At 43.7% G+C, this 19,538-nt stretch overlaps 1 protein-coding gene across 2 annotated transcripts in view; it reads left to right on the top strand.

The window, feature by feature from the left end:
- Positions 1-9,859, top strand: part of SMCHD1 (structural maintenance of chromosomes flexible hinge domain containing 1) — a 187,044-nt gene extending 177,185 nt beyond the window's left edge. The window contains exons 46-48 of one of the 2 annotated variants that reach the window (XM_032772509.2): positions 3,861-4,019; positions 5,691-5,809; positions 7,045-9,859. In XM_032772509.2, coding sequence (XP_032628400.1) covers positions 3,861-4,019; positions 5,691-5,788 — 257 coding nt within the window. In that variant the 3' untranslated portion in view covers positions 5,789-5,809; positions 7,045-9,859. Of the gene's footprint in view, positions 1-3,860; positions 4,020-5,690; positions 5,814-7,044 lie in introns of both variants that reach the window. The other variant, XM_075062953.1, reaches the window with a different exon arrangement.
- The last annotated feature ends 9,679 nt before the right edge of the window (positions 9,860-19,538 follow it).

The following is a 19,538-nucleotide window of genomic DNA, read 5'->3' as shown; positions in this document are numbered from 1 at the left end:
GTATAGTCAAGGTCCAGACTTAAGAGAAGAAAATAATAAAAATAACAATAATATAATAAATAAATAAAAAGATTTCATTGTCCATTCAAAACCATCTGGCGGTCTGAAATCGGCCTGTGGTCCGCCTGTTGACTACCACTGCCCTAAAGAATCTCATGTCAAAGATTCAGCTCAGCTATCAAACCTCAGTAAGGCATTGTCTTCAACTACTGGGGCACGTCATGGGGAGTCCACTCAACATGAGCAGTGCCTCATGCTGGCCATTCTGGGGATTAGCTCTGCCAGCTTGCACTCTCGTTCTCTCTCCGGTGTTGGCTTCCCTCATCTTGTCTGACTCTGCTTCCCTGCTCACTCCCAGGTCTGCAGTTTCCTCTCTGTAGCCTACTTCCCTGCAGAAGCAGTGCCCCCCTCTCTGCATCCAGCTACCTGGCTTTACACAGGCCCTGCCTGTTCCTGCAAAGGTGAGCCTGTCCTTAATTATCTGCCTCCAGCTTTTATCTCCCCTGCTTGCAGCCTAATTAAGCTGATTGAGCCCACCTGGCCTAATTCAGCTTTTACAGAGTTAGTGTGGGGAGTCCACCCCATCACAGGGCACATGGCAGGTTGCATCTGTGTAATCCAAAATGCCAGGTTACATCTTCAATTACTTCAGGGATGGCACAGGACAATCTGTATGCCGAAGAAACACAGTCTGAACAAACAAGTGTCTGTACCCAGCTGGGTTCTGCAGTCAGTGGAAAGACACTTCAGAGGTCTGTGTATGAGTCCTGTTTATTGATGATTCCCCTACCACTGTGAGAGTGCTTCCTTTTTGGGATGCTAAGACACATCTAGTGCCTCACTCAATCCAGGACAAACTGTGATCCCAACAGCAACTTTTCGACATCAATCTTCTGGAGTTGAGAGCAGTCAAAAATGCTTGCTTTTAGTTACTTCAGAGCCAGATCAGTCAAGATCATGACAGATAGCATGTCTTGCATATTTTATATCAATCATCAGGAAGGGGCACGTTCCCTTCACTCTGCCAAAGATAAAAGTCTGGAATTGGTGCATAGACAACCAGATAGTTATCTCAGCTTCTTCCAGGTCTTCAAAATACCATGACCAATGATGATCTCAGCAGGCACTTTTCCCAAAATTATGAATGGGAGCTAGACTCATGAGTCCTCAGCAACATATTCTTACCTTGGGGATTTCCACAGATATATCTCTTTGCCACTGCTGCTAACAAAGTGCAAGAAATCTTGCATGAGTGTGCCCAGTTCTCCAACCTGACTTTTACAGTGTTTTTCAAGTAAAAGCTATCATCACAACCTCATCCAAAGTTTCTACCTAGGGTGTCTTCTGAATTCCATGTTAATCAGACCATTCATCTCCCAGTTTTTCCCCCAAAATCACATCAGACTAGACAAGAAGATGCTTTCCATACCCTGGACAAGAAGATGCTTTCCATACCCTGTATGTAAGAAGGACATTAGCCTTCTATCTGGACAGAACCAAACCATTCAGACAGTATCCTAGACTTTTTTTTCAGTTGCAGACAGATCTGCTGTCTCTACCCAGAGACTTTCAAGGTGGATCTCAGCCAGAATATTATTGCATGTTATGACTTGGCTGACATTCATCTTCCTTCTAAACTTATAGTTCATTCTACAACGTCACAATCTCCTTCTTTGCATTACTCAAAGATGTTCCAGTTACTGAAGTCTGCAACCTGGACCTTTCTACATACTTTTTCCAACCACTTTGCTCTTCTTCGTGCCTCTAGATCAGATGCTGTGTCTATGCCGAGGTTTAGATCAGCATAGGTGCAGTTCTAAGGTGTGTGACTTTTTCACACCATTGAGTGCCATAGCTATGTCAGCCTAACTTTTAAATGTAGAGCAAGCCTCAGTAGTTTCAGCTTCGTAGTTCTAAAGGAGTAAATAATAATGGAGTAGACACACTGATTTTCAGTAAAATATGACTCAGAATACACAAGAGTAATGGATCTATTAGATAAGGAAGTGCCATCTTTCCAAGTCATTTTTCAGAGTAGATTGATACTTTAAACTAGGGCTGTCAAGCAATTATAAAATTTTATTGTGATTAATTGCATTGTTAAATAATAATAAAATACCATTTATTTAAATACTTTTGTACGTTTTCTACATTTTCAGATATATTCCTTTCAATTACAACACAGAATACAAAATGTACCATGTTCACTTTATATTTTTTATTGTAAATATTTGCACTGTAGAAATAAAAGAAATAGTATTTTTCAGTTCACTTAATACAAGTACTGTAGTGCAGTCTCTTTATCATGAAAGTTGAACTTACAAATGTAGAGTTATGTACAAAAAATAACTGCATTCAAAAATAAAACAATCTAAATCTTTAGAGCCTACAAGTCTACTTAATCCTACTTCTTGTTCAGTCAATCGCTAAGACAAACAAGTTTATATTTTCAAGAGATAATGCTGCCCACTTCCTGTTTACAATTTTACCTGAAAGTGTGAACAGGCATTCGCATGACACTGTTATAGCCAGCGGCGCACGATATTTATGGGCCAGATGCACTAAAGATTCATATGTCCCTTCATGCTTCAGCCACCATTCCAGAGGATATTCATCGATGCTGATAACAGGTTCTGTTCAATAACCATCCAAAGCAGTGTGGACCAAAGCATGTTCATTTTCATCATCTGAGTCAATTGCCACCAGCGGAAGGTTGATTTTTCTTTTTTGGTAGTTCGGGTTCTGTAGTTTCTGCATCGGACTGTGGCTGTTTTAAGACTTCTGAGGCATGCTCCACATCTCATCCCTCTCAGATTTTGAAAGGCACTTCAGATTCTTAAACCTTGAGTCGAGAGCTATAGCTATCTTTAGAAATCTCTCATTGGTACCTTCTTTGCTTTTTGTCAAATCTGCAGTGAAAGTGTTCTTAAAATGAACATGTGCTGGGTCATCATCTGAGACTGCTATAACATGGAATGTATGGCAGAATGCAGGTAAAACAGAGCAGGAAACATACAATTCTCCTCCAAGGAGTTCAGTCACAAATTTAATTAATGCGTTTTTGTTTTTTTTTTAAACGAACATCATCAGCATGGAAGCATGTCCTCCAGAATGGTGGCCGAAGCATGAAAGGGCATACAAATGTTTAGCATAAATGACACGTAAATACGTTGCAATGCTGGCTACAAAAGTGCCATGCAAACGCATGTTCTCACTTTCAGGTGACATTGTAAATAAGATGTGGGCAGCATTATCTCCCGTAAATGTAAGCAAACTTGTTTGTCTTAGCAATTGGCTGAATAAGTAGGACTGAGTGGACTTGTAGGCTCTAAAGTTTTGCATTATTTTGTTTTTGAATGCAGTTATGTAACAAAAAAAATTTACATGTGTAAATTTGCACACACACAGTAAAGAGTGCACTAGAGTATTTGTATGAAATGAATTGAAAAATACTATTTTTTTATTTGCCATTTTACAGTGCAAATATTTGTAATAAAAAATAATATAAAGTGAGCACTGTCAACTTTGTATCATGTGTTGTAATTGAAATCAATATATTTGAAAATGTAGAAAAACATCCCAAAATTTTTAATAAATTTCAATTGGTATGTCTGTAAGAAAGTTTATCTTGCCTGTTCTGTTTAAGTTCCTGGGCCTAAATCTTGTTCTCTTGGCTTTTTATTGTTTGACTCATTCTGTTAAAGGTTGTTTGCTTTGTTTTAAAAGCTTGGTTGAGTTTATGTCTGTCAGTCTTTTTTATTAGTGGCCGTTTAAAATAATACCCATAGTGGGAGTTTAATTATTTAACAGTTTTCCATGTTTTATGTTTTATTACCCTTTTGTTCTTTTTCTTCTATTAGATCTTCTTCAGCAATACCGTACAGCTGTGGTCAAACTGCATAGTGTTAATCAGGATCTTCATTTACAATTACAGTCCCTTAATACTCCAGAGATGCAAAAGAGAAAACAGGAGCTTGCTGAACAAGAGAAAAGTCTCAAGCTAATAGAGGAGAAACTGGGTATGTTATGTTAACTTTTTGTTAACACTCATTTGTGTCTCTGACGGGGGAGAACAGGCAATGGACTAGCATACTTCCACATGTATTAATTTTCAGAAAACTAGAGGAACCAAACCACAAAGGCAAGATTATGAAGTCATTTCACAAAGTGAGTTTTTACTTTAAATTGAGATTTAGGTTCTTGATAATGGTTTCTAATTTTTTTTCGAGGAGAATAATATAAAAACTACTTACAGTGCAGTGTTATGCATCATGATCCAGAAGTACATTTTCTTTCAAGGTGTCTTTAACTGATACCTTGAAAGAAAATCTTATTTTTATGATCTAAAATGGCTTGCGAACAAGAGATGATGATCTCAGTAATCAGAATTACATAACTTTATTATTATTTTTGTTTGCCAATGTTAGGAAAAGCTGCTTGTTGAAATGACTGCACAGCAAATAGTTGGACTGAGGGTGTTTCCTTAGCAAGGTGTCACAGGGAAAGTGTGCCTCATCCCCTTTTTGGGGCAGAGTGAGGGTTACTATTTCCTCATAGCTGAGTCTGTGCAATTCTGCTTTGTCTTGGGATAGCATGGCCCAGTAGCGAAAGTCAATATAACTACCCTTTCCTTCTGGGCTGTGGGTCCCAATGGCCAGAGTCAGTAGGGCTGCCCTCTTCAGCAGGGCCGGAGTCAATATGACTGCATGGCCTAGTGGACAGAATCAGTATGGCTGCCCTCTTGAGCAGGGCTGTGTGGCCTAGTGGCCGGTCAGGGGAGTGGGTCACCACCTAAGAGTGGGTGGCAGCCAGGTAGGGGAGCCGGGCCCTCCCTGCTCCACTGGTTCCCAGCTCAGGGCTTTGGCAGTGGCACGTGTGCTCACCACTGGGTTAGTGGGGGGTCTGTCCAAAAGACGCTGGCACCACCTGGCTTAATGATTAATTCCTCCTGAACTACTCTGTCCCTCGTGCAGTGGTGCTGACATCTCCAAGGTCTTTGGGCTCCTTGGCCTATGTGGTTCTGAGCAGCTCTGTCGCTCCTTGGGTGTCCGCAGGAGCTTTGGTATTTGCCTGGGTCTCAGTGTCTCTGGCTTCTACTGCCTGGGACCTCACCAGTTCCCAGGCTGGAGCCCACAGCATGCTTCCTCCCTCCTCGGTGGTCAGCCCTCAGTGAGCTGAGCTGCTCCCTTTTATATCTGGTCTCCAGCCAGATCATGGCCAGCAGGACTTAGGGGGCATGGCCTCCTCAGACCAAAGGGTGGAGTTAACCCTTGCAGTACCAGTGCGGGGCAAGTGCACCCCATCACGCAAGGGCAAAACATTTTTTGACGTTTGTTTGTTTGTTCGTTTGTTTGTTTTTCAAGACCATAATTCTCTAAAGACAAACTTTCCAAATGTAAGAAGTGTTGAGTTGATGTCAAACATTCTTATAATGTATATGAATAATATGGAAGCTAAGCATTTATTCTCTGAGACCTACAAGTAAAGTTTATAAGTGATTATTTTTGGTCTCTTTTCCTTTACTTTAACCAGATTTTAACATTAAGGAAGCAACCTTATTTGTGTTAAATGGCAAAACTTACCATTCTGAACTTTATTTTTTATGATTTGCACCAGTTTTATGAACTATTGTATAAACAGGATGAAAAAACTTTCTGTTTTTGATGTATTTTTATTTGTACTTCTCAAAGGCATGACCCCATCAGGTAAAGGCACTGAATCATTACTTCCGCTAGAAGCACTTGATATATCTGACAGTCCCACTCCTCCCAAAAGAATGAGAAGATAAACAGTAAAAAAAATTATATAGGTATGTCTATCCTGAGTTCAGTCTTGTCGATACCCTGCTTCCACATGTTCCTGTGCACTACAATGCAAGGGTCCCCCATAGAGCTCCACATTGATAAACATATGCATAACTGTGGAGTGGTCCCCATATTCCTCCCACTACTCCCTTTTTGCAGTGAAGCCATGCCACTTCCACTGCCAAGGGAGCCTCTGCACCCATGAAGAAAATGGCAAGAGTTGCTCCTTATTGATTAAATGTGTGTTTTGCTTTCTCACAAACCAGTTTCTCCTCTTTGATCCCACTGAAGCAAAAGCTGAATTTTTCAACTGAGTTTACTGCTCGTGAAAGATGTCTAGCACAACTGCCAGAGAATTCTGCAGTTCTGTTAGAAGAGCCCCCTTTTATGTTTTGCATGGAGTTTTGAGATCAACAAGTTCCAGACTCTGAGGGATTTACTTACCTCCCTCTCCTATGGAATTAGTGTTAACCTGTGAGAGGACCTAGATCTGTCCCATAAATCCAGATCAGTGCTTTCTTTTCTTAAAGAAGAATCAAGCTTCCTGCTTTTCAATTTTCTACCAGTGAATGTATCTCTTTTTGATTGGGTAGTGAATATTTTGTAAGCCAAAAACATTCCAAGAATGATGTAAGTGTACAGTTTTAAGATGGTAGAGAGAGTTACTTTTTGTTCATTTCCATTTGCCATTATATTCCTTAGAATTAGTTATATTCATTTTATACTAGATTATGGTTACGTTTTTTAGACCATTTAAATTTTTGATAGCTGTATTCTGTAACAGTATGATCTTACTGTATTACTGTGCCATGTTGCTTTTTTTACTGTTTTCATTTGTTGGTTATTCTTTTCCTCATCTTAATTATCGCCTAAATGCAAAATTGAAGTAGCTTGCTAAGGGAGAGATCTAAACAATATGTCACCCTGCTACCACCCCCATTCTTATCAAAATAACTACAAGACCAGTGATAAGTATAAAAGTAATCCATTTACAATATTAGTAATTATATTTTACTCTTATGATCATCTCATCATGTTGTTCAGTCATAAAGTCCCAGTCAATACATCAAAACAGTCTGGGGTGATTTTTTCTCCACAAATTTTGAGACATATCTCCAGCTAATGTAAATTACCATAGCTCCATTGAAATTGATGAACAATTTACATTAGCTGAGGATCTACCCCTTTACATCTACTGTATAATTGGTTTATAGACACTAATACCATACTTTCTCTTTAGTTCAGAAGAATATCGCCTCTCCTATGAAGAAGCAGCAGCCAGTGCAAACCTCCATAGCAGAATTGAGTGGGACCCTATGAAAGGGAAAGGCATAGACCAATCAGATTTGGTGGAAAGTAATTGTGTATTGAAAAATGTAAATAACCTCTAATTTTTTGTAAAGTTAATTTTTATTTCTATAAAAGCTTCCAGAGTTTTTAGTTTCTTGAATGTGGAAAAGCTTTAAAATATACCCTTGTTTATTTATGCAATAAAATTGCTGCAATACAAAGAGCACTGCAAATACAATATATTGTGGTGATTTAAGGCTGCAGTAAATGTAATTAAATATGACTTTAATTTTGAAAGTGTCTTAATATGTCTTAGATAAGAGGTAATTCTAGATTGCCCTGTTCAAATAGTTGAAGGAAGTCATAATTCTAAGGCAAAAATTATATGGATAGAGCAACGGTACATTGAGATTCAACCAAAGCAGAGTCCTTAGGCAGTTGACTTCAAACAAAGTCTAAGGTTCTGTCCAAGGAGTGGAAATTAAGCATTTGTGTACCTCAGATGATATCAACAGAGGAGGCAAGGTTTGTCTTTAGCCACTAGACCTAAACTTACATTAATAGAAGGCTGTATTTCCATAGTATGGCTTGACAAAGTGAGAGACTTCATGGCTGCCTTTAAGAATCTTCTATACATAAAGCTGGAAATTACTTTGCTGGTTGTGATCGCCAGGCATTTTTTTGTTGTGATATTTTAGTGATATAAACTATTATTATTATTTGCTTTACTGCAGTCTCTATAATCTACTGTTTGCTTTCTGTGCAAATAGGAGTAGAGTTCCTGCTCCAGAAAGCAAACAGTACATGACAAGCAATAGACAGTGGGTGATGAAGAGAAATGAAATATACAATGAAAGAGTTTTTTCAGATTGTCCGCTGTTCCGAGTTATCTGTCTAAGTAGCCATTGTTAGTTAGCCAGTTTCTTTTCAGCATCATGATGATAGAGGGATGGGAGGCTGTATAAGGTAGTGTCCTTACAAATTCTGAGTTGAGATCCAGTGCATGAGAAATGACATGGAAGAAAGCACAAAGACAGTTGTAAGAGAAGCATACAAACAGGGCATGGAGTCTAGTAGCTTCAGCTGAGGAGTGAGGATACATGGAGTTATACCTATCTCATAGAACTGGAAGGGACCTTGAAAGGTGATCACTAGCAGGACCAAGTTCTGATTTTGCCCTAGATCCCTAAATGCCCCCGTCAAGGATTGAACTCACAACCCCGGGTTTAGCAGACCAATGCTCAAACCACTGAGCAAATAGGACAAGCCAGAGATATGAAGGAGCTTGAAAGTGAGAACCAGGAGCTTGAATTTGGAACAGCTGGAAAGTAGCCAGTAGAGGTAATTGAATGAGGGAAGACATAAAGACGAGGAAGAAGACCATAGCAGCTGAATTTCCTATGGACTGGTGGGGGACAATGAGTATCAGAGGCCCGAGAGGAACAGGTTACAGTAATCAAAATAGGATATGGTGAATGCCTGGAGAAAAATTGTACATATGAAGACAGAAGTTAACATTTTGAAAATTCGTAAGCCTTACTGACTTTCACTATATCACTTAGCTGCTCTTAAAAATTTTACACTGAAAACTCTAGAACTTAAAAATGCTTTGGAGAACGAATTAAGATTTGGGCATGCCTTGGATGTGTGAGGCGAAGGAAGGGGAGGAGTTAAAGATGACCTCCAAGTTCTTCAGTTGAGTCACATGGGTGGTGGTCATGTGGTCAATATATGACAAAATGAGGAGTACTGGGCAGGAGGCAGGGGGCTGAGTTCAGTTTTGGCCAAACTGAGTTTAAATAATTGGAGACAGGCTGAAGGATACAGGTCAAGAGTGAAAAGGTAGATTTGTGAGTCAGTGTAAATGTATGATGAAGATTTAGATGAAGCCATGTGAGCAACTGAGATCACCTAAAGAAAGGATACTGAAGGGAGTGAAAGGATCAAGAATGAGGTCCTGTAGGTTACACAAGCCTCAACAAATCCATTCCTGAAGTCAAACTTGATATTGAGAACCCAGGTTTCTTCATTACTCATGTCAGTCTTCAGACTGTAACACTGAAGACATTTATTTATTCTCAGCAACAAGGAAGTTAGATAGCTTCGTAGGCTGAAGCATACTGTGCAACGCTATCCAGGAGAGTAACATTTGCTCTCTTTCTTAGCTGAACTAGCATAAGTTGGGAACAAAATGAGCAACTTCAGGAACAGCACCCTTTTCAATGATCTTGGAGAATGCTGGTCAGTGGTGGACATTTTGTGAGTGACATTCTAATTTAAAAAAAAAAAAAAAAAAAGTACAGAACTTAATGATCCGCATTGATTTATGGAGTTATTGCAGGCATCAGTTTGTTCCACTGCTTATTTTTCTTTTTAAAAATCACCTATATTAACTGCAGCAATGTAAAATTAACTACAAGTGTAATAATAAAAAGTACTTCGATCTGGTTAGAGTACCAGCCACCTCACATTTAATGACTATCAGAAAAATAGGAACTAAAGGTAAGAAGCAGACATGCATACATATTACATGCTTCCATATAAATTTCATTTTAGCCCCTAAAATACATACATTGAAGCACACCAGTCCATTTGGGCTCTCGCACTGCTTCTTTGTGTGTTTATAGAGTATGTATAATTTATTACAACTAGGAAAAATTGCACTGTGCATTGTTTTCTTATGAAGTTAAATAGCTGTTTAATAAAAAAGGTTTGAATTTTCATGTAATTACACATGTAGATAATAAACAGACTGAACTGAAACAGTATAGCTGTAAAATATTTGATTTATTCAGGACCATTTATAATTATATAGTTTGAGTCCCTTAAGAGAAGCATATCCCATGAGAGGGGAAGAGCAGCCAGATTCCAAAGAGAAAATTGGACAATTCTTGTGGTTTGGACACATCATTAGCTTCTTTTTAGCATATGTGTGAAATGGGGTACCAGATGGCAATGGTAATCACTATACTGATTATTTTATTAGAGGCAAGAAGAAAACAATATAAACTAGTGTGAACTCCTGTGTAATTTAGGCTAAAGAATGTCACCCAGTAATTTCTACATCAGGCCCACAACTTTTGTTGATGTTTAGCATATCTTTTAGAAATATATCCAGTCTTGACTTAAAGACTCCAAGTGATGGAGAATCTACCATGTCCCTGGGTAAGTTGTTCCAATGGTTAGTTACTCTCCCTGTTAAAAATTTGTACCATGTTTGTAGTCTGAATTTGTCTAGCTTCAGCCTCCAACCATTTGATTCTGTCTTTTTCTGCTAGATTAAAAAGCTGTCTATCAGAAATCTTTTACCCTTGTAAGTACTTGTTACACCATGATCAAGATACCTCATAAACCTCTCTGTGGTAAACCAAATAAATTGAGTCAAGTATCAGAGGGGTAGCCATGTTAGTCTGAATCTGTAAAAGCAGCAGAGAATCCTGTGGCACCTTATAGACTAATAGACGTTTTGGAGCATGAGCTTTCGTGGGTGAATACCACTTCGTCATATGCACGTATTCACCCACGAAAGCTCATGCTCCAAAACGTCTGTTAGTCTATAAGGTGCCACAGGATTCTTTGCTGCTTTTACAAATAAATTGAGCTTCCTTAGTTTCTCACTGTAAAGCATGTGTTCCCAATCTCAAGTCATTCTTATGTTTTCTGAATCCCTTCCAGTTTTTCAAGATCCTTTCTGAAGTGTAGATATCAGAACTGGATGCAGTATTCCAGTAATGATCTTATTAATACCATAAACAGAAGTAGTAAAACATCCCTACTCCTACATGACGTTCCCTTGTTTATCCATCCAAGCATTGCATTCGCCCTTTTAGCTACAGAATTGCACTGAAATCTACCCTAAATCCTTTTCAGAGTCATTGCTTTCTAGGAAACAGTCTCCTAGTTTATAAATGCAACCTACATTATTTCTTCAAGTGGTGGTCCTTATGTGTATTCCATACACATGTACCCTTGTTCACCATGCAGCTGAGACCATAAAATCCGGCAGGTAGTGTCCGTTAGTTGGTCCATACCTGCACCCTGTAGCTCCTTATGCTCAGGACGGAGGGCATAAGGAGAAGTGCGACTGCCTCTCCTCTGCCCAGGTAGGGTTATCCTCAAAGAGATTTCTGGTCAAAAGTGCTTTGGGGCTCCCACCAACCAGCCTTCAACTATTCATATAGACCCTATTGGGGTCCATGGGATCCTTATGACACCCTGGAATTGTGCACTCTATGAGAGTCATATCCTCTTCCTCCTCCTCCAAGACAACAGCGACTGGCAGCTCTACAGGAGTACATGGAGGAGGAAGACAGTGAGCCAATCCAGTGGTATGGACAGAAGTATCTTTCTCATCCAAAGAGGCAATTTCCTTATCTTTTTCAACCCTACGTGACTACCAGAGGCAATATCAAGAACTATTGCACAGGATAGCAGCAGAACAGTACAAGCTCTTGGATGTCCTGCTGCTGACTGGACCCAGTCAGGTAGCTCTTCTAGTGAATGAGGCCATTATGGAACCCCCAAGCATGTTGGAGCATACACCAGCAATGGGTGCCTCTGTTTCTAAAAGGGCTGAGAAATGTTACTTTGTGCCCACAAAGGGGGCAGAATTTTTGTGTACCCACCCTTACCCTAACTCTGTAGCTGGAGAATTTTGCCTAGCAGTACCTGTAGGAGGCAACGCTTGCACCTTGTGGTCATAGCTAATCTCTTGGCTATATGAGGCAGTGCCACCTCAACCTCCCTGCAGTTCCTTCTTTCCCCCTATGGCTGGACTCTGAGCTATGTGAGGTTCTCAACCTCACAGTTCCTCATTCTTTGACTTCAGTGTTCTAGTTGTATATTGTTAGTACCCTTAGTATTCATTTTAGTTAGCTGAGTTAAGTGTTTTCCTGTAATGCCATCACCAGAGTTCAAACACAGTCCATCGTGTAGGGGGAGGGAGTGATCCCCAACAATAACACACGCAAAATGTGCTTGTATAATGCTGACAGACCCCGGTTGTTGGCAGGCAGGATCGAAGCTGGGGGCTCTGGAGTTTAATGCATCAGCCTCTACCTCATGAGCTAAAAGTCAACTGGCTATTAGCTAAGGCTGTAGAGTAGACTCGTTTTATCTCTCTTTAGGTGGTCTCAGTGCCACTAGATGGGACAGAACTCCACACCCAGGAGGTGTGTGGATTACACTTGCTCTGCTTAGACACACCTCACATCAAGGAGTGGTGTTATATCTGTAAATTGTTCACAGAATGGGTTCAAGTGGCTTGAGACCTTTGCCTAGAACAGCAATTTCTCAAGCAGGTCATGGGGCCTGTGTCAGCACCAAGGCCGACATAGGATTGGAGGTTGCCGTTGTTCTCAGTGAGTGGTATCAGCTCACGCTCTGGCACAGGCACCTCTCCTGAGAGGTAAAGAAGCTGCTGTCCATCAAGTGCACTGAAGGAAAAGTCTCATAAGGCCAATCAAGACCACTCCAGGTCTCTTGGAGACTGTTCTTCCTCCTCCAGAAAGAGTTCAGTTGTTGCCAGTGTGCAGGGTGGAGCAAGCCTTTCTAACTGCTCCTGACTACTACGTAGGAGTTTGGGAGAGCACATACCATTGACTCCAGAACTGATGAAGGTGATGCCAGCACAAACTGGTTCCATGACAGTGGAAGATCTCTGCCTTTTCATCCCAAGCTCTCCATTGGTCCAAGACTTCACCAGGGCTATGGCATCCACAGCCTCACTGCCTGCATAGGCTGCTGAACCTTTGGGTCCATTGGCACTCTATCCCGATATTCCCTGGCTGAAGACTGTGGAAGTCGCCTTTTATTTTTTCATGTAGCAGCTATAAAACATTTTCATATTGTTCCATCTGCAAAGTCCCATACACTCTCTAGCAGTTGTCTGTTGCTTCTGTAATTTTTAAGAGTGGTTCATGAACTATATGAGTGATCTGGTCCAACCCTTTTAGAAAGAGGTTATTAGTTCAAAAAGTTGCAGAATAAAATATTGGCTGGCTTATTTTTTTATTTTTAAAAGCTGCTGCTTTTCTCAGTGAGGTATAGATCTTTTTTTAAATTAGATTTAACTTCCTGCCTTTAAAAAAAAAAAATGTTGTATTATTGAAATGAAACCTTTAAATTTCATATTATTACCTCCTGGTTTTATAACATATGATTTGACACACAGTCCATTTGAGACGGGTTCTGTAGGGGAAAAGGATGTGATCATGTAATTAAAGACGATATCATACTGCATATGCACAACGAGAACAATTAAGGTTGCACAGGCAACCTTAATTAGGGCGTTTTCTAACTTGAGAGTTTAACATTGCAACCTCTGATTTTCTTTTAATATATTTTTGTCTAATATTCATAACTATCTTGATCAATAATTACAGGGAGGTACAGCTTTTTAGCTAGTAAAGCTGGTTGTGGAGGAGGATTCATTATAGGAATATAGTAAAATGTAGAAATTATTGCTGCAATCCATGTGAAAGGATGCAATAGTTTGGTGAGTAGGTGTTTAAGATCATCTCTTCCTTGGAGAAATCCCTGGCTGCCCATGTGATAGTATGTTTTTTGGAAGAGGTGAGAATGGAGAGGCAGAAGCCCCATGAAGGTTACTAATAACAGACTTTTGTCATAAATATTCATATGAGATGGAACAGTTTGAGGAAGTGCAATGGAAGACAATGCCTAGGAATTAGAGGCAAAGCCATCAAATACAAAGCATGCAGAAGTGTTGTGAATATGCAAGAACCCTCCCATGCTGAAGCTCAGCCTGCCAAGCTGCTAATGGTACAGTAGTTGTGACAGGAAGACTAGCTATGAAAGAACTTCCTTAAGCTTATGGAAATATTCTTATCTTCACCCACTCATTAATTGTCCTGGGGGCACACAGCAAGGCTGAAGGAGTGGAACTGGTGTAGCAGCATGGTAATGATGGGGATAGGTTAGGCCACTTATCGGGATGCCTTTTGTGGGGATGGGGTTGTAGATCTGCTTGTGATGCACATCCTAGCCTCAGGTGAAGCTCTTAACTGCAACACAGCCTGAGTGTGGAATGTGAGTTCTGCAGAGGAGAGATGCCGCTCCCAGCTTGTGCCCCTGGGACAGGGAGTCAGTATTTAGTTTTCAAACAGAGGTAGAGTGATTAAGATAAGAAAGGCCTGGTACTTTAATTAAGAATCTGGAAGTCATTTGATGAGCCTGTAAAACAGGAATCCCTCTACAGCAGGGGTGGGCAAACTACAGCCTACATCTGGCCTGTCAGACTGTTTAATCTGGCCCTCGAACTTCAGCTAGGGAGCAGGGTCGTGGGCTTGCCCCGCTCCGCCTGGCAGTCCCCAGCCCCCAACCCTCACATGCTGAGCCACACTGCACAGGCATGACCAACACCCCAGACTTCACCAGGCTGTTTACAGGATCGGAATCCCACCCCTTACTCAGCAGTGTGCCCAATTCCCAAAACGCCAGCCTCCTCTCATAAGCCCACACCCGTCCCAGCTAGGATACCTCTGCCCGTGGTGGTACCTGGTATAGCCTTGGTGTCACTGCAAGCAGGGACCCCTAGAAGTCCCCAGTACCACCCCTGTAGAGCTTGCATCCCCCACCTCAATAACATCCGTTATAGAGCCCCTCCATGCTATACCCCATAAAGCTCCCCTCCCCCACCTTGGTAACATCTCTTACAATATACAAACTTTTCATGAATGCAATAATGCAAACAGAACTCAAAGTACAGCAGTCAAAACATTTCAAATACACCATTTTGGGAGGGAAGATGGAACGTAAAGCGACAGGTGAATACACCCTGCTTCTGCCTGTCCTGGTTCTGGGATAGAGTCCCATGGCTCAAAATTGTCAGGGGCATTGATGCCCAACAAATCCAGGCTAGAGAAAAGGCCCAGTTTTTTCATGATGCATGCAATTTCCATAATGAGAATGACACTAGACTTTGATGTCATTGTAGAGAAGGGTGACAAGCTGCATTGTTCACATTAATCAGTGAGGGCGTGGAAAGGGGTAAGCTTGGTTTAATTATTGTAATATGTTATGATGGTATAGTTATAATAATAAGTAAGGTTTTATGTTTATTTCCACTAAAATGTATCTTTATTAAATAGAATTTATTTGAATATCTCTGAATTGTTAATTTCGTAAACATTCATGGCTTATAATTTTGATACCTAGATGTGGCCCTGAGGCCAAAATGTTTGCCCCCACACACCTGGGGCTCAGGCTGACTCAGGCTTTGGTCTCCCATCCTAGGGTCGTGTAGTCATTTTTCTTGTCTAAAGGGGTTTGCAATGCAATGAAGTTTGAGAACCCCTGTAGGCACTCTACTTTAGATAGTCAAGGATGCATAGAAAAGACTAGCATAAAAAGAGAAGCTGGCCAAGTCCCTTAAAGTAATACCCCGTTTGTCATCCTTATGTGAAGTTAAGTGAAAACTGAGCTGAAAGGTGTCCGCATCCACCAATACAAAGGCAGACTTATTGTAAAGCAATCATGAATTTCATATAGAGAGCCTTGCATGCTTACAAGTTTGTTTGAAGCTGCTCCTACGTGGTTCCTATGTGGATCCTAACTCAACAGGAAAGTCGGTTACTCACCTTTATAACTGTTGTTCTTCGAGATGTGTTGCTCATATCCATTCCAGTTAGGTATGCGCGCGCTGCGTGCACATTCATCGGAGAAACTTTTACCCTAGCAACACTCAGTGGGCCGGCAGGTCGCCCCCTGGAGTGGCACCGCTGTGGCGCCTGATATATACCCCTGCCGGCCCGACCGCTCCTCAGTTCCTTCTTGCCGGCTACTCTGACAGTGGGGAAGGAGGGCGGTGTGGAATGGATATGAGCAACACGTCTCAAAGAACAACAGTTACAAAGGTGAGTAACCATCTTTTCTTCTTCGAGTGCTTGCTCATATCCATTCCAGTTAGGTGATTCCCAAGCCTTACCTAGGCGGTGGGGTCAGAGCGAGACGTTGCAGAATGCAAGACCGCTGAGCCAAAGGCAGCATCGTCTCTAGATTGCTGGACCAACGCATAATGGTTTGCAAAGGTGTGGATAGAAGACCAGGTGGCCGCACGGCAGATTTCCTGTACGGGAACATGCGCCAAGAAAGCAGCAGATGAGGCCTGAGCTCGCATAGAGTGGGCGTTGAGATGGCCCGGCTGGACTTGAGCCAAGTCATAGCAAGCTCGGATACATGACGTGACCCAAGACGCAATGCGCTGAGAGGAGATTGCCCTGCCTCTCATACGTTCCGCTACCGCTACAAAGAGTTGCGGTGAATGACGGAAGGGCTTGGTCCGCTCGATGTAGAACACGAGAGCCATCCGGACGTCCAGGGTATGGAGCTATTGTTCTCGTCTCGACGTGTGCGGCTTCGGAAAGAACACTGGCAGAAAGATGTCCTGGTTCACGTGAAAGGCGGAGATGACTTTGGGGAGGAATACCGGGTGAGATCGCAGCTGTACCTTGTCCTTATGGAACACAGTATATGGACCGTCTACAGTCAGTGCGCGGAGTTCTGAGACACGCCTCGCCAAGGTAATGGCGACTAGGAAAGCTGTCTTCCAGGACAGGTACAGCAGCGAGCATGTGGCCAAAGGCTCGAAGGGGGGCCCCATGAGCCTATTTAAAACAAGGTTTAGGTCCCAGGTAGGGGTAGGGGGCTTGACCTGAGGATATAACCGTTCCAAGCCCTTGAGGAACCTGGAAGACATCGGGTGGGAAAAAATGGCATACTTTAGTGCGGCACCAGTCTTCCCCTGGATGGGAACTGAAAGGTATTATGAGGATCATTTGGGGCGAAGGTAGGCCAGAGACGGTGCGGGCTTTGGTGGCACATCACCCTTAATGACGAAACGAAAGGGGCGTAGGTTCGCCGGTAAAGGAAGAGGAGGGGCGCTTGGGCAACTCTGAGAGATATACCGCTCCAACCCTTGAGGAAACCTGCGGAGCACATCGCGTGTGAAGAGGAAAAAGGTGATACTTCGCCGCTTCCCCTGGATGGAAAGCTAGAAATTATATATGGCGGCGAGGTGGACCTTCGCAAGCGTAGAGAGGAGGCCCGACCATTCGGTGAGTAGGATTTACCGAGCATTGAGGGAGCACTCACAAAGGAGGTACCCTGATGATGTCGGAGCAATAGGACTGAGTAGCACACCACCGTAAGCGAAGCCGCTTCATATTTTCTGGAGCACGATGGGGGATTACTGATGGCTGATCGACCAGCACCCAAGTAGCAAAGCGCTGGTAGGGTCGCTATTTTCTCGGGCGCGAAGCGCTAGTGATACGGACAACAACCTCGTTGGCAAGGCTGCAGGCCGGAAACAGGTTCACTCCGAGACTGGTTAAACCGTAGGCACGCTTAGGCCCTGCAACTCAACTCCCTGTCAGGTGGAAGAGGACTCACACCTGTTGCACTGCGAGTCCGCGGATTGGTGCGAGAAAGGGTCAGCCCTCTCGCAACTGAGAATGTTTCACGTGTAGCACTCCTAAGTGAACCACCCGCGGTCAGGTGGAGGGAACTGCCAGGGTTCCACCGAGGGTGGCGAAAGGGGAGTCGTGAGAGGCTCTCCCTGCCGAGAGTTCAGCCTGTGGGATCGATATCAAAGGTCCGTGGAGGCCAGCACAGTGGCCCTGGAGGGGTTGACCGGAAGTGCTTGTGGCGTCCTGCAGCCGGAAAGCGCAACGGGTGACGCGGAACTCGAGGATGAGGCGGCGGGGGGCTTATCCGAGTATGGTCCTGTGCCACAGGGGACCACGTTGACGCGCAGTAGACTCGGGTGTCAAGCGAAGGGGAAAAGAGCAGTAGTTTGCAAGGAAGGGCATTATGAATCCCCAGCGGACCAATGGGAGCGCGCAAATACTACCCTGGGACCAGCGTGGGGACGTAGGTGACAATACAGTTGAAAGGCATACCAAAGGCGACCTGACCACGGGTCATGAAGGCGTCGACAGGGAGCCAGGAGAGCGAGCCTTGTAGGGACAGAACACCTGGCATTTCCTGTTTATTTGGACGCAACAGGTCGATCCTGGGGAAAGCCACCTCCGGAGATTGATGGAGGGACGTCCGGACGGAGGGCCATTCGTGTGTGAGGAAGGACCTGCTCAGGTGATCTCGAGCGTGTCCGGACCCCCGGAGAAAGAAGGCACAGGTCATGAGGTGGGCTACACGAGATTCCACAGAGGATCGCTTCCTGACACAGGGGAGAGATCCTGTGCCTCCCTGCTTGTTGAATATACATGGCGCGTGTTGTCCGTGAATATGCAACACAACGGCCCTTAGGTGTGAGGAAGCTGGCACCCAGGTTACTGCCCTGAGCTCTCGGAACATGATAGTAGTCAGCTCTTGGGGTGACCAGAGCCTGGTGCCCGGGCCCCAGGTGTGTCGCCCCAGCCCAGCGCAGATGGTCCGTTGTAGGACACGAGGGCTGGGAGTGTGGAAGGGCAGGCCCGCACACACCGCGGTGACCTTTCCACCAGTGAGGGAGCTGAGACTCCGGTGGGATCGTTATATATGTCTAGAGGGTCCTGTTCGGTCGTAGACCAAGTAGAGCCGGCTTGTAGCGGGCAATTTCGATCTGGCGTACTTGCTAACGAGGACACATGCGCATGTGTCTCTAGAAGGCAAGCAAGTCGGGGAGGTAGTTGGAAACTCTTGCAGGCTCTGGACGGGAGGACTATGGCTGAAAGCGGTGGGGCCGCGCTGTCGCAAGATGGTCCACTGCCCGATGAATATTCTCTGGTGGGCACCAGTGTGGACTTGTCCAGTTGAGATCAGGCCCAGCTTGCGAATAGTTTTCTTTATGGTGCGACATGGCTGGTGACTTGAGCCCTTGGAGGTTCCCTGATAGCAGTCGTCGAGTATAGGGAACATGACATCGACGCGGCGGAGGAGAGGCAAACAACCGCCATACATTTCGTGAGACCGAGGGCGAGACAGAGACCAGAAGGGTGGACAGTGAGACTAGGTACTAAACCGATTCACACGAAGCCAGATACCTCCTGTGGAGGTGTAATTGCAATATAAATAGCGTCCCTCATGTCGAGAGGCCGCGTACCAATCGCCGGGGATCCAGGGAGGGATGATGGTCCCAGGCACACATGCAGAACTTGAACTTCGTTGCTGAATTGTCACGCTCGCGTAGGTCAGGATGGCCGAGACTCCTTTCGCCTTGGATCAGGAAATAACGGGAATAGAACCCCTTGCCCTTGAGCCTCCGCGACTCTCCTCTATGGTCCATTGAGAAAGCTGGACCTCCGCAGAGGAGTTGCTCCGTGATCGAGGGGTCCTGAAGGGAACGTGAGGAGGAGGGCGCGGAGGAGCGGAGAGAGATGGAGACGTATCCAGTTCAACGCAACGCAGACCCAACGACCATAAGTTAGCTGGGACACGCGGGAAGACGAGGAAAGGCGGTGGAAAACTCGGAGGCGGTCCGGAGAG

Source organism: Chelonoidis abingdonii, chromosome 2 (assembly GCF_003597395.2).
Source record: "Chelonoidis abingdonii isolate Lonesome George chromosome 2, CheloAbing_2.0, whole genome shotgun sequence".
Lineage (NCBI taxonomy): Eukaryota > Metazoa > Chordata > Testudines > Testudinidae > Chelonoidis > Chelonoidis abingdonii.
This window is presented reverse-complemented; position numbering and strand designations above follow the sequence as displayed.